Source organism: Lytechinus pictus, chromosome 11, assembly GCF_037042905.1.
Source record: "Lytechinus pictus isolate F3 Inbred chromosome 11, Lp3.0, whole genome shotgun sequence".
Lineage (NCBI taxonomy): Eukaryota > Metazoa > Echinodermata > Echinoidea > Temnopleuroida > Toxopneustidae > Lytechinus > Lytechinus pictus.
The window spans coordinates 5987014-6002726 of record NC_087255.1 but is presented as its reverse complement, the minus strand read 5'-3'; the positions used below and the strand labels follow the sequence as shown (position 1 = coordinate 6002726).

The following is a 15713-nucleotide window of genomic DNA, read 5'->3' as shown; positions in this document are numbered from 1 at the left end:
TGACTCCATAGTAATTTTGTAAAGAAAAACATATGCAGATATTCTAGCTTGATCTGGCACCCAATTTACATAAATTTTGATGTAAAACCAGTAAATTCATTCAATAAAACACATCTTCGTTTTTATTTTGCTTTAGGACACACACTTAGTAACATAATGGAATACCGGTAGTGACATAGACTTGTGTGAAATTTACCATTACTAAAGATATAGACATGAAATCATGGTAAATCGCACAAAAATTGATGGTCACTATTGCAGCTTATTACTACATTTACTAAATATGTATTTCCTAAAACTGTTATGGAGCGGATGATATGAAACAAAATTGATTTAAAGGATTATTTGGTGATTTACAGGGAAATCTAGGCTGAAAGTTTCAGGATAGAATATTTGTTGATTTCTCATATGCAAACACTTAATTGTGATCATAAGATACACCATTTAATGATAAGATAATAATACAATTTACAGAAAGATTAAAGATACAATAGATATTTATTGTTGACTTACAGTCATTTGTTACATGACGTATGGGTTTCATCTTTAAAGCTTGCCTGGCTCTAAACTTGTATGTGAACATTTATATATTTACAATATATACATGTGAAAACACAAAACAAAATTCAGAAACGTTGCATACTGTACATTAATCATAAATGTACATTTCATTTATATAAATTTACAACATATACAATACATCTATGCGAGTATTATGTAAAAATCCATGAGAAAACCCCTTTAATTTTTATATTGGAGAGGTTGACTTTACTTCATGTTTGTGTTAATCAATCCCTCCATATCTGAGGTTGCAAACCTATACTATCCTATTTAGTCAATATAATCCCTATGTAGTCTCCTTGCTCAGACACAATAAATGACCTTAAGTACTGTGCTTTGTGCTCCTGTGAAGTAATTATTGGTATTTGAATGGTTTTACTTTTGTCTTATTTCATTATTTTGTTTTAATTAGCAGTTTTCTGTAGTTAACTGGAAAATACATAATGTACAGTATGAAAGCCTAATGGTGGTCAGTCTCAGAAAATAGTGTGAACCCCGGGCCCCGTCTTACAAAGAGTTATGATTGATCCAATCAATCGTAACTATGGAAATCCATCAGTGCCATAACTTTTTCTACAGGAAATTTGCAAAATATCATTTGTAAACAAAGGAGAACACACCATATTGTTAAGAAATCAATAAATTCATGGATATACATCATATCTAGAAAATCTTTTGAACAAACATGGATTTTATATGTTGACTTTGCGATAGTTGCGATTGATTGGATCAATCGCAACTCTTTGTAAGACGGGGCCCTGAAGTCAGATAAATAAGCATGTAATCTCAATCTAACCTATTTGGATATGAAACATAAATTTGAACTAAACAAATGGTAAAACACACTATTGCAACCATGTATTTCATTGTGAGTTGTATGGCATTTACATCTAAACTAAAGAGATAATACACACACTATTGCAACTGTATATTGTGCATTGTGAGTTGTATGAAAGTATAATTATTTATAACATAAGTACTATTTGATGGTTACAAATACTAATAATAGAATCACACTATTGCAACTAGTGGATAATATACTGAATAAATGGCATTCAAATTTGATAAACAAATGAAATTAAATGAATACATAAACTTCAACAAGTCAACATTTACAGACTACTAAAGAGTGTATAGAAAATGACTACTGACCCATAATGTAAAATATTTACAACGTTTTTAGTACTTGGGACTGTTTCATATAAAAAGCTGTTCATAAAATTGAGCTATGACACTGATAGCGTCATAATTACTCATATCGTTATTAATGACTTCATTATGCTAAATGCTAAATGAGCTATCCAAAGTTAACCTTGTTATTTCAAGTGAATGTGTATGGCTCCATTGGTCCCAAAGTTTTGCAAGAAAAAAAACAGTGAGAAAGAAAAATGTATGTAATGTCACTTTACAAAATAATATATTAACTTCACCTGACAAAATATAAAATAATGGAAAAAAAATACAAACATATACACTTGGTGAATATGACCCGCTGGATGAAGAAAAAAATGTCAGTATTAGCACACTATTGCATCTTTATCTTATATTATAGAATAAAGTTATACAGAACCAAACTTGAGTATTATGTTTCCTATTCTACCCACACTATTGCATCTTTCTAATTGCTAAATATTTGAAAGGAAAAAAAAACCTTTTGTATTACGTTTCCTGTAATTAAAAGAATATTTGACTGGCAAGAATAGTTTAGAAATATAAAAATAAAGGTGATATGCAATCATAAAGTCCACAAGAAATTCAACTTGGACTTGAAGTAAAATTCTAAAACTTAAGAAATGGTACCATTTATAAACTTTTTTACTTATTTCCAAACACTTTCAAAAATAATAGTTACATTAAAATTCACTAAAATATTAAGGAAATAAAACAAGTTTCAGTACAAAGCAAAGAAAACCTCTATCTGGAGAAAAAAAACCATGAATACAATAATTAGCAGAACAGTCTTTAAGATGAAGAATATGATGTAAAAATGGAAATTAACTATGATAGCACTCAAGTACTACCCACTTTTAAATGATGTAGTGTAAGAAGGATTTTAATACTAGTTCATAGTGGTTATAGTTGATCATTAATGCTAGCTTTGAATAAGCTATAAAATAACCTTTGGCTCATGAGCAAAATAATAAGAAGGAGTCCTTGACACAAGGCTTAGCAATGGCCGTAGAACACTTTCCTAAGATTGATTGCATTGACTACAATTGACAATCAATCGTGAAAATCAGGTGTATGATAAATCGCTAACCTTTGTGTTAGGGACTCTGGTAAACTTTCCAGATGGAGATATACAAATAAATATCAGAACCTGAAAAAGAAAGAGATATGGAATACAAAGAGAGTAGGTGAGAGAAAGAGAGGAGAAATGATAAAGGATGAAAAGAGAGTTGTAGAGAGAAAGAGAGAGGAAGAAATACAGTAGGAGAGGGAGAGAGAAAGAATTACAGGAGGAATGGGGAGGGGGCAGAGATAAATATAGTAATTGAGTGCATTGTCCCATACACATTATGCAAACTAATGCTGCCAACCCCTTTTTCTTCAGTTCATAAACAACATGAATAATCATCTATTGAAGCTTTCAAGTATCAAGGCACTGAGTGGAATGCTTAAATACACCGGAGATCTAATCAAAACATCATTAGCGGGAGGTTGCCTGGCTATCCCAATCAACAGAGTATCTGCACCTAATTAACCTGGCTTTACCTCCCTGTCTAGCAGTTTCCTGTGTAGCGCTGCTGTGCTAATTGGCAGCTGTATTGGGTAGTTTATTCAAAATAGATGGCAAAGACGATAGCTGCAGCGAAGAGGGAATGGTTCTCGTAGGTAGCTGAAGCGAAGGTATCCCGCTGATGATCCCAGAGGCAACGGCTTCCCATGTGGATGTCCTGGTCTCGCTTCTCACCAATGTCCACCAAGCAGATAATCTGGCAATATGGGAGGTAGAGTGGGATGGGAAGAAAGATGAAATAGTATAGTGAATAGAAGTCCTCTATATTTTGTACAAAGAAAAAAAGTTATCTTCAATGATGTTTGATCTTAATTGATTTGACCTTCTGATTATTATTTACCATATCACCTCCATATCATTACAACGCCACCACCACCATCATCATCATCATAATCATAATCATCATCATCTTCATCATCATCATCTTCATCATCATCATCATCATCTTCATCATCATCATCATCATCTTCATCATCATCACTATCATCATCATCATCTTCATCATCACCATCAACATCATTATCATCACCATTATCATCATTATTACTTGAGGGTGATAACAAAGCCCCAGAAATTTCAACCTATAGGCCTACTAGACATGATTATTATTTGATGTTACGTTCATATCTAACGAAGATGTAAATCTTCATCTGTATATATATACTTTCCATTGGGAATGAGGAGTAGTAGGAAGTGAGGGAGGAGGAGAAATTGAGGTGGTGCTCCTATCCACTCCAAAGAGTTTTTAGAGAATCATCTTGGAGTCTTACCTTGTATCTTTCAAAGTCAAGTTCTTTGACTTGGATTTTGATCTCTGACACAATGGTCTTGGCTAAAATGCTGCATTGGATAGGCTCGTAGCTGACTTTCTCCAAGTGCTTCTCTAGAACATCGTTCATGATTGGTTCTACCCTTTCTGCAACGAATCTATTGACCAATCAAAAGAAGTGTTTCATCAGTTGTAAGAACTACACAGGAAATTCCTTATACTATACATTGAACAAATAGTTAAACAAATTCCAGTGAGGGGGAGAGGGGATTTAGCTCTACTTTTCATCATTGTCACATATAGATGGAGAATCAAAGAGTATGAGATGTCAAGCATTGGGTTGATATACATTTCCAGGTACACTACATAATGAAACAAAATACAATATATTTACACATTGTGATTTAAACAAAAAAATTTTCTCATATCTAAACAAACCTCTTCTTTGGTTCCATACGGTAGGTGTTCTCAAATTCCACAGTATGTTTCACATTGTATTCTTCAATCTCATGGTCACTTGGAGCGCATCCCAAGGCCAAATAACTCGTTCCCATCTCTTTGGGGTGCCGCGCCGTCAGATCAAACAAACTTGATCGTTGAGGCATGTTTATACTCTCCACTTGGAGGGTGGCTCGACGATTCATCTCCTACTCGTTCCTTTTCGTATCCACTTCAGCTAACAAATGTAAGATTCTGTGTATAAAACAAAAGTGCAGGAGATAATCGATAACAAGACATATGTATTGGTTATTTGTTTTTATTTCATTAATCGCAATCAAAAGTTCAAGACAATGAATATGCAAATTAGGCACATAATTCAGAAGGAATCCAATTCAGCCTTTCCTCCCCAATCCTCTAATTTCAGCATTAGACAAAAAAATTAAGAATTCTGAAAGTCACAGTAAAAGGTGTTGTGCATAAGTTTATCACTTCATAATGCATAATTTTTAACAACAGTTCTAAATAAGATGGATTCATTATAACAGTGTGCTTTGCTGGAAAAACAATGTTTATATAGACACGAAATAACTGAATTTGTATACATGGGTTGTTCAAGCAAAGATCCAGCCGGATTAGACAATAGTTTTGAGGGGCCGACTATTGTGCAAAAACAATATGGCCCTTGAAATGGAATGGAATTCAACTTGGCTATATATCGGCCACTGGGTTGAACTGAGTATTTGCTTTTAACTTTTGCATCAAACAACAAAAATATATGCAGTTCATGATTATGATCAGAAGAATATCATTACCACTTGCTGCTTTGTGGGAGTCTTGTATCAATCCAATAATTGGAAACATGCAATGGTTGAAGCTCAGTGGCGTACCTAGGATTTTCCACAGGGGGGGGGCAAAACCGTCCGCCAAAAAATTTGACAAGCAAAAAAAATTTAAAAAAAAAAAAAAAAAAAAAGGTCTTCGATCACAAATAAAGGATTTCGTACCAGAAAAAAATTGACAAGCAAAAAAGAAAGAAAAAAAAAAAAACGTCTTCAAGCTCGTCAGGGGGGGCAAAAAAGGTTTTTCAAGCCAGTCAGGGGGGGCAAAGATACGTTTTTGCATGGGTTGTGACTCGTCAGGGGGGGGGCAGAGTGCCCCACCTGCCCCCCCCCCCTCCCCCACCGTAGGTACGCTAGTGTTGAAGCTTCATGCAGCACTCAAACATTAAATATTACAATTCAGTATAGAATTTGAAATCGATCTCGACCCCATCCATGAAAAAGCAATTAAAAATGCCATATCTTTCAAATGAAATCCCATCAACATCGGATGAAATCAAATTCTACTCTAAAAGAGTGAAAAGATGGTACTGAACTTCATTATTAAAGTGTATTGTCACAATATATGGAATGGCAGCATTAATGAAAACCAATTGGCATTTAGCACAAACTCAATACCTTCATCACATTAATGCATCTATAGAAAAAGTATTGTGTTGTATAACGGTTATCAACAGCAAACTATAGGCTCATCGTTCACAATAAGGAATTTTAACACAAAGACTTGAGAATAACAGCAATATCTGATGTACTCGGTTGCTAAGGTGACGTTTGTTGACATTGTGCATTGATGATTATCATTTCAATTTTCATTAAGTATTGTGCACTGTAGACAAGGACAGGGTGACATGATTATAAAGCCAATGGCGATTGAAGTTTTTTAGCATTCCACGTGAGATAGAACTGATTAAGTCCTCAACGGAACAATAGCAATGCAATTACTACTGATTACCAAAGGAATTTATAATCAATTTCAAACAATGGTCTTAATAACTTGATATGTGTTGATTACAATTATGTGTTGGATAATCATTTACTAGTATATATTGCTGTCTCCTTGCAAGGAGGAAGTTAAACACAAAATTGTAATGCTTTCATGAGAAGAAAAAAAATAATATGTCCATTTATATAGTGCAGTTACTATGTGCATATACTCAACTGCGCTTTGATACTTGGTATCATATTGTTACCCCGGCTGTAGCTGAGCCGCCATATTAATAGGCACTAAAGCGCAAGGAATAAATCCTACCGGGTACCCATTCACCTCACCTGGGTTGAGTGCAGCACAATGTGGATAAATTTCTTGCCGAAGGAAATTACGCCTTGGCTGGGATTCGAACCCACGACCCTCTGTTTCAAAGTCCGGAGACTAATCCACTGGGCCACAAAAAATGAAGAGGAAACACACTGAAAAAAGTGAAAATGACACATTATTGACTTTTTGAATTTGAAAAAAAAACATGAGCTTTGTTGTCATCCCATTTCCCATTTTACTCTGCTTATCTCCCATTATCTTTCCATTAATCATTGGATTTAAGATGCACATACTTGTCACTGCATTGCAAGAGGTCCCTGATTCAATTGGAATTGAATACAAACATTTTTTTATTCATGACGAAAAACTTCCATTTGAGAACACTATACCCCAGTTTCCCTTCTCATCAATTCTCTTCTCCAAATACGACAAACCCTAACTGCCCCAAGCAAGCAATTTAAGTATCAAAACACCTGTTTCTTGACGTCGGTCCGAAGATAACACAACAGCTTGGCATATACAGTCACAGCAGGGGGCCACACACGATGGGATGCATGCGCAGCGCTGAGCTCGGTCCCTCCAAAACATGCCGTCATTTTTATTCGCTTACTTTCCTTATTTCGAGGTCGATTTTCTTCGTTCGAAATTGAAAATGGACTAACATTGGATTACTTAATACAATATGCCTTTGAAAACGTGATTAAATATCGCATACAATAATTTCATTCCGAAGGTCCTACTACAGGCAGAGAAGTCTTACGTAATAGCACAGCTGTTGTTTATCTTTTCGTCCTTTGCTCAACGCTCATATACTGGCCTGTGGAGGTGAAATTGAGATAGCGGGGATTACCTGGCCAAGCGCGGTTGATAAGGGCTTGGAAATGATTTTTGGGAGATCCAAATGAAAAATGGGGTATAACACCGCAGTTTGCAATCTGAACTGCGGTCTTTCTCCAAACGGGGGTTTGACGTAATGTTGTAGAATGGAGGGAAAGACAATAAAATTGAGGAAAGATGTCTATTAGAGACCTGCATTCAACCCCCCCCCCCCAAAAAAAAAAACCAGGCCCCTCCCCGGGGTGGGCAGTCAAATGTATTGCTGTACACACGCATGGCCAAATTATTTCCAAACACCCCCTAATTAAGTTTTTCTCTGTGTGGAAAATAACCCCCTAAACAAGTTTTTCGCGGGCTATATTTACACATTTTGGCCTCTAAACAAGTTATTGCCAGAATATGATCCCCGGGAAAAAGCTTTGGGGAAAAAAAACATACCAAACACATTTGGCTAGTCTTTAAAAAAAAGCTTTGGAAAAAAAAATACCCTTAATACGTTTGACCCTGCGATTGACCATTGACCAGTCTTTCGAAACTACCCACCTTTTTTTTGGAAATCTGTGTTTTTGATACCCTTAACGAGTGCACGCACGGCCCGTGTCCAAAACTGAAAAAACACCCCTTTAAACGCGTATTTTTGGTCACGCGTGTGTACAGAGATATATTTGACTCCCCCCTGGGCCCATCCTCCCATCATAAAACAAAACCTAATACAAGTCAATGTATCTCTTTACCTTCTACAGTGTAGTAATACTTTGTCTTCATACATCTAATGTAACGCCTCAGTTTATCAAATTTCAGTTCTATGAAATTACTCTGTATTAACCAATTAAATGATATTTCCAGTAACCTTTCACTCAAAAAAATGAAGAGCTAATTTAGCTCATAAAGAGCATGTATAGCAGTGGCGTAACTAAGGGGGGGGCATGGGGGGGCACGTGCCCCCCCAATCGGCTGGCCAAAAAAAAAAAAAAAAAAAAACGGGGAAAAGGAGAAAAAGAGGGAGAAAGGAAGAGAAACGTAGTGGGGAAAGAAGAAATTATTGTTCATTGAAATGTTATATTATATTATGTTATGTTATATTACATGAGAAGCATTTTTTCATAACGTTATGAAACATTAAGGGCCTATGTCTTCATTGTTCCTGGTGCTCGCATAGACTGTTTAACGGGATATATGATCCTGTTGTACTAAAACCTCCCGTTTTCAAAACAATATACACCAAATATATTTCCTCGCAATTCGAGTTATTATTGTTTTATGTAGTGACATTTGCTTCTTTTTCATGACTACTTAAAGTGATTGCCCTATTTTAAGGTCTTAATATAAAACATTTCCTGTCCGTGCTAACGTTCGCATTAGTTGATTGGTGAGATGTCTGCTCTTCATAAATTCATAAAATCTGTCCTTAAAATGTCAATTTTTCTGATCTGAATATCAAAAATTTTCAGCTCGCGCTTCGCACTCGCATCATTTGGTTAGTGAAATACGTGAGGTCTTCGTGAATTCCTACAAACAAGCCTTAGAATGCCCCTCTTCAGGTGTGAATTACAAAGAATTTTCAGCTCGCGCTTCGCGCTCGCAGTATTTGATTAGTGAGATGCGTATGATAATCATGATTGCAATTACTACAAAAAGTGCTTCATGTGTTTAGATGTAATTCTAACAAAATCAGCAAAGGATTGCACTAGCATTAGATGACTATGCTGAGATATTTATACTCTAAATGGATTCCTAAAATATAGTCCTTAAAATGTCCCTGTTTGGGTCAATGTATACAAAAATTTCAGCTCGCGCTTCGCGCTCGCATTGTTTGTTTAGCGAGACGGATCATGATTACAAAAAACTTGCTTATAATGTCCATTTTTAAGTCTGAATATCAAAAATTTTCAGCTCGCGCTTCGCGCTCGCATTATCTAATCAGTGAGATACATATCTATCTGTTTAATGGCACTGCTTGTCCTTAAAATGTCTCTATTAGGTCAGTATACCTGGCAACTGAGCGCGCTTCGCGCGCTCCCTAAGTGACTCGAATTTGTTGCTGGTGCCCCCCCAATGCCGTGACCCACGGTACGCCACTGGTGACTGCACTTCGGAGTGCTAATTTGTCTAAGTCAAATTTGAACGAGAAAAATCAGCAGTCACTATACACGCTCCTCAAGAGCTGAATTAGCTCTTTGTTTTTAGAGTGTTAAATGGCCTCATAAACATGAACTCCCAATCCATGATCTCATTTTGAATTATTTTATGATACGTGCACAACTTTCAATCAATTAATTAGTACACCTTGAACAAATACTAATGAGTGAGAATTAGGAATAGGATAAATGTATATTGTATGAATTGACTATGATGATAATCCAATGCAGTATTATACATTAGACAAACATTCAAAAGCTTATTAAAAAAGAAACTGTTAGAATTGAGAAAAAATATCTTTCACCCCTTTTTATTCGAGCAGGATTTTTCATTTCATAGATCTCATATTAGAATTCCCAATAAACCATTTTCTTTATATTATATTTCAATGTTTTCTTTTGTCCTGTAAAAAATGACAACTGGCATATGGAATAAAGGGTAATTCCTAATTCAAAAGACACCAATCTCCCAAAGGCTCCACTTTCATATTACTATGGGACTTCAAGAATCTGAATCTAGATCATTTACCTTATTTTGAACCAAGATAATGATTGACTAGATGTCAATTGATCTGCTTTGCTTGGTCAAAGATCACTTTTTCACATTTGTAAACGAAAATGTTCATCAGCAGCACGTAGAAGCTCCTTAGTCTTCAACATATATATTTTTTTTTCTTTCTTTCTATTCATAACTGGCCAATTACACTTGTTCTTAAAATTAATTTCCACTTCAACTGCAGCAAAAACAAAATAATAAAGCTGCTATCTATAAAATTTATAAGAAATAATAATATAAACAAAAATAATAATAAATAATATTTTAGGATAGTCAGTATGAAACTGTCAAACATGATTTCAAGCAATGAAAATGAAACCTTGGTAGCCTAAAATCATGTTAATATTTAATTTCAGACATTTTTGGGGTATTTTTTATATCGTAAACAACAAATCAAAGCAAAACAGTGAAAATTAAAGTCAGTGCATGTGTGGGTTTGCATCAAGGCAATAAGTAATAACGTACAGTAGTTCCAAATAACTATAAAATTGAATTAGAGACCTAATAGAGACCTATGTACATTGACTTCTGGGATCAGGCTAATAATTATTTATTATTTATTTATTATTATTTTTTTTTTTTTGGGGGGGGGGCTACTTATCACAATCCACTGCCTAAATCTGCAACAAATAAGCTTAAACAGCAATGCAGTGAATGGGGGTTTCCTGGGGCTATTTTTTTCCTTTTCCACAGGGCTCTTTTTGCGCATTTCATGGGTAAAATTGTCTGAGCCCCCCTTTTTTTCCTGCTAGGGATGTTCATTTAGGTAAACTGCCAATTCGTCTACTCACCACATGGTCTACTTTCATTTAGTCTAATGCCATTCCGTCCATCAACATTTTGTCTAACAACCATTTGGTCCAATCATCACTTCGTCTAAACACCATTTCATCTCATAACCAGTTGGTCTAATATCTGTTTCATTTTCATTCATTTCGTACAATTATCACTTTAGTCCAATTAGACCAAATGGTATATGGACTACATGTAAATGGCTATTGGACCAACTGGTTATTAGACAAAATGGTGTGTGGAAGAATTGGCAATTAGACCATGTGGATAGTGGATGAACTGATGGTAGACCAAATGATAGTAGACGAGTTGGCAATTGGACGAATTGGCATTAGACGAATTTGAAATAAACGGCTCATTTATAGGCATAAATACATAATGCAAAAGATTCTATTTCAAGTGAAATCTAAATCAAACATGTTTAAATTATAAAGTTGTTTGAGAAATTAATCTGGGTAGTTCCTGTATACTTGACTAGTATAAATCTTTTTTTCTAGCTAGTTACAAAAAAAAAGATAAAAATAAGACATGCCACACAAGGCAAATTAAGAGTTCATAACATTGTCATTTCTGCATACTTGCTCTGAAAAGCTGTGTCAACATTGATATATTGCTGGATAGATTGTAATTAATCTTTAGGCAGCATAAAACTTTGATATTGATCTCTATTGTTTGCATGGATGCTTCATCGAGGCAATATCTCTCATACACATACCAGTAGTGCTCATTGGTGACATATTTAACAGTGGACTTTTTTTTTCATGATAGACAAACATGTTGGTGAAATACAATTGTTAATTAATTGTATCCCTACTTCTCCCTCTCTTTTCTCCACAATCTCTCCCTTCCCTGCCCTACATACCCCCTCTCTCAATTCAGTCACATATAGTAAGTGAAAGTAAAATATGAAAGTCAATATCAAATTATAACAACTTCACTATCATATTCAATCATTAGGCCTACTGAACAATTCAAAAAGTCATTCATAACATAAATAGCGAGAGGTTACTTTAACTGATCATGCTCCTCTCTCTTCTTATCTACTTGTTTTTTTTTTCTTTCTCCCTTTTTCTATCAAGCAAAATATTAATACATCATTGTACTGTCATTTTTTTTTAATCTAGCGAAGGTATATCCACTCCCCCTGTCTATTAATTAATCTTAATGTCAATACAATCTCTCTCACTCTTTTTTTTAATCTACTTCATAGAATACATGAGGCACTAGCTATTCTTAACTCTCTATTTAGGACAGGATCAGATACTCCTTTTTTCACTTTATTTTCAATCACTACTTGCAGGCCTAGAGAAGTATAAAGCAAGGTGAGGAAAAAATAGAACCAAACTCTAAATAGTGTTACTCAATCACGGCATGCAATGGCCCAGAGTGCAATCAATAAAGAATTACAAATGAATGATAATACAAAAATCATTTTAACAAAACTTACATCACAATCACAGTCATCCACTGAACTTCATCACGGCTTATAAAAAAATGCACACTGGCGGGGCATTACCAACATCAAGTAATACACTCACCTCAAGACGAGCTTGCAAACTGAATGAGCACACAATATCCCAATTAATCTAATGGTTGTCAACTTGTATGTTCCACCTCTGCACGACCCAATTGCACTAATCTTTAACACAGCATTGCTCTCTTGATTAAAACTCATGCCCATACACATAATTATATGACAAGCGAGTACCACTCATGTGATTAGCAACTGCCCAGTACAGCATCATTGTATGGGAGCAAGCAGAAACTTCTTATCTGCTGAAGCTGGATTTCCCCATATTATTTTGTATGGTAGAGGTCAAAGAAGGAGAGGAGAGAGAGAAAGAGAGAGATGACCTCAAGATAATCTGCCACTCCTAAACAGTTCAAAAGTTGTGGAAATATTTTCATGCTGTGTCTGAGGTCACATCCCAGGAGTATGGTTAGTCTCTTATTCAGTTGGTCCCAGCTTGTTGAACAATATTAAAAGAAAAAGTGATCTGTAGAACTGTAAACTAAAACATTTCTTCTATAAATTATATCATACATACCAAACTTAGACGTTATATGTTAGACTACATTTATGAAAAAAACCATAACAATAATCAATTTGATATAAAGGCTACATGAAATCTGCTTGCCATTGGAATTTTCTCTTTACTAGTAGATCTACTCAACTTACAAATATACACTTTCTGTACAAGATTAGATCTAGGTGATTTTTTTAGTAAAATGAAATAAGGGTAAAAATTAAAAATCATCTTTTCTTGGCCTAGCCAAAAATCAACTTTGAATAGATTTTTTTGGATGTAGAAGTTTATACACCAACGTTTTGGAGCATTACATATAGTTGCTTTTAATCTGTCTGTTTTTATGTTTTATAAATATTTTCAAACTTTTTTTCTCTCTCTTTCAATGGAGGTTGCTAGCAAAGACAGATGTAGTCTTAGTAAAACCCCAGTGACAGATAGAGACTAAAGACATTTTTTTCTTCTAAATTTGAACATTTAGATCTAGACCTATAGTTCTATAGCTATTTTGACTTCTCAATTAAAATAAATTAGAGTTAGATCTAATGTTAGAATTAATTCAATTTCAACTTCAAGTTTAGCAACTTTACGTTAGGTTTCATAATTTCCAATAGGCAATAGACCCCTCTGTTCCTCAAGACATCACTTGTTTATTAGGTCTAGATCCACCATAACGTTACTCCCCATTGAATATGATGTTTCCAGTGACTGTGACTTTCTACTCCTTTTTATATCACCAGTTGGCTTTAACGGTCGTTCAATCAAACTTCAAAGGCGTTATCACCTAACGTACTTAGACCTAGTCCCTTAACTTTTTAAACTAAATTAAAAAGTAAACCCGGGATTACTGAAAATATTCCTTAATACCAGGAAGATTTTCGGTAATCCAGGGTTTACTTTAGTTTAGAAAGTTAGGGGACTAGCCACTAGCAGGCCTAGTCCTAACGTTAGGGCAGGCCTAACTTAGATTCTTACTTAGATTAGAAATAGAATAGATCTAGGCCTAACTGTTATGTAAATTAGAATCTATCTGCACACTGTGTGCCTCTGGAAAAGAATTGGCGCCGCTACGCAATTAACCTCAAAAGCATCTAAACTGTTGTTACTGATCAGCATTAAATTAAAACAAAGTCATAGTACAAAACTACAATATCGAACTCTCGTCTTCAGTAGATCTTGACCTAGTGCCTTGGTACTGGTAGTGGGTACCGAGTTTATTGAACACTGGGCCAGTGGGGACGGCGAGAATGACTGCAACGATCTCCTGCAGTCTTCTTTGTTTGTGGCGAACCCGGTCCCGGGTAGCGAACTGGCGAAAGTGACAACACTGCCAGTGATTTGATATTTTCATTCAGTTCTACTATCTATTACAACAATAATTAACAATATACAAACTCTCAAATTTATCAATTTATTTGTAATGCTGGCAATTAATAACAAAGTCAAAGACAAAAAAACTTACCCGCCTCGACTAGCACTGACTTCACGGATTCTCCAGCCAATTTCTCTATTCGATCGATATCCAACAGCTGTTATTTTCGATCAATTAGACGATCGCGATATCAACTATCAGGTGTTTTAGAGATTGTTAACATCAATTCGCAAAACAAAAGAGATACAGAGGAACATCAGGCATGTCAGGAGGATGTTCAGAATCTAAAAATCTATGTGATTTCTTTTTTTTCTCAGATAACGCAGGACTATCGAGTATATATACAATAAGAATGTTTGTTTATACAGGTTTTGGGGAAAAAAAGGATTGATTCTGTCCGGGATTCTGACAGTATTTTGATCTGTTTGGAAGGTGATTAATGTTTTTTTTATCTTTTTCTTTTTTTATTTAAACAGTTTTAATGGCAAAAATAAAATCATTAGTTCAAGCGATGATGAAACTAGGTTATAACTATTTTGAATATCTGCTGCCAGTGAGCAGAAGTTATTTTGCAAAATCTTACTGAAGAGAATGATAGTAAAGTTGATAACTTTGAAAAGGAAAAAAAAAGAGAGAAAGGGTGTTTTAGAGATTGTTAAAATTAATTTACAAAACAAAAAGAGATAAAGAGGAACACTAGGAGAATTCAAATTGTAATAATCTATGTTATTTTTTCCTTTTCAGTTATCACAGGCCTATCGACATGATCGAGTATACATGATGAATGCTTTATATACAGGTTTTGAAAAAAAAAGAATGAGAAGAATTGATTCGGTAGGGGAATCTGACAGTATTTTGATCTGTTTGGAAGGTGATTAGTGTTTTTTTTTTAAACAACTTTAACAACAAAAAAGATAATCATTTCAAGCAATGATGGAATTAGGATATAACTACTTGAATATCTGCTGGAAGTGAGCAAAAGTTACTTTGCAAAATCTTACTGAAGAGAATGATAATAGAGTTGATAGCTTTGAAAGGGAAAAAGAGAGAAGTGGTGTTTTAGAGATTGATAAAATTAATTTACAAAACAAAAAGAAATAAAGAGGAACACCAAGAGAATTCAAATTGTAATAATCTATGTTTTTTTTTCTTTTCAGTTAACACTAGGGCTATCGAGTATATACAAAATGAATGCTTCTTTATACAGGTTTTTTTGGGGAAAAAAAAGGATGAGAAGAATTGATTCTAGCGGGGAATATGACAGTATTTTGATCTGTTGGAAGATGATTAGTGATGGGTTTTTTTGACAACTTTAACAACAACAAAAATCGTTATTTCAAGCGATGATGACATTAGGAAATGAGCAGAAGTTATTTTGTAAAATCT

General features: G+C 34.7%; 1 protein-coding gene across 3 annotated transcripts; it reads right to left on the bottom strand.

The window, feature by feature from the left end:
• Positions 1-479: 479 nt before the first annotated feature.
• Positions 480-14469, bottom strand: LOC129271426 (dynein light chain Tctex-type 5-like). Of its 3 annotated transcripts, none has more exons than XM_064106511.1 (4): positions 14418-14469; positions 4509-4763; positions 4072-4228; positions 480-3497 (listed from the first exon to the last, which is right to left on the bottom strand). In XM_064106511.1, the coding sequence occupies exons 2-4, from the start codon at positions 4712-4714 to the stop codon at positions 3339-3341; spliced, it is 522 nt and encodes a 173-aa protein (XP_063962581.1). In that variant the 5' UTR covers positions 4715-4763; positions 14418-14469; the 3' UTR covers positions 480-3338. The 3 variants fall into 3 exon arrangements, with proteins under 3 accessions (XP_063962581.1, XP_063962580.1, XP_054764760.1); XM_064106510.1 differs by lacking the exon at positions 14418-14469 and adding an exon at positions 12467-12547; XM_054908785.2 differs by lacking the exon at positions 14418-14469 and adding an exon at positions 12376-12460.
• Between the last annotated feature and the right edge of the window lie 1244 nt (positions 14470-15713).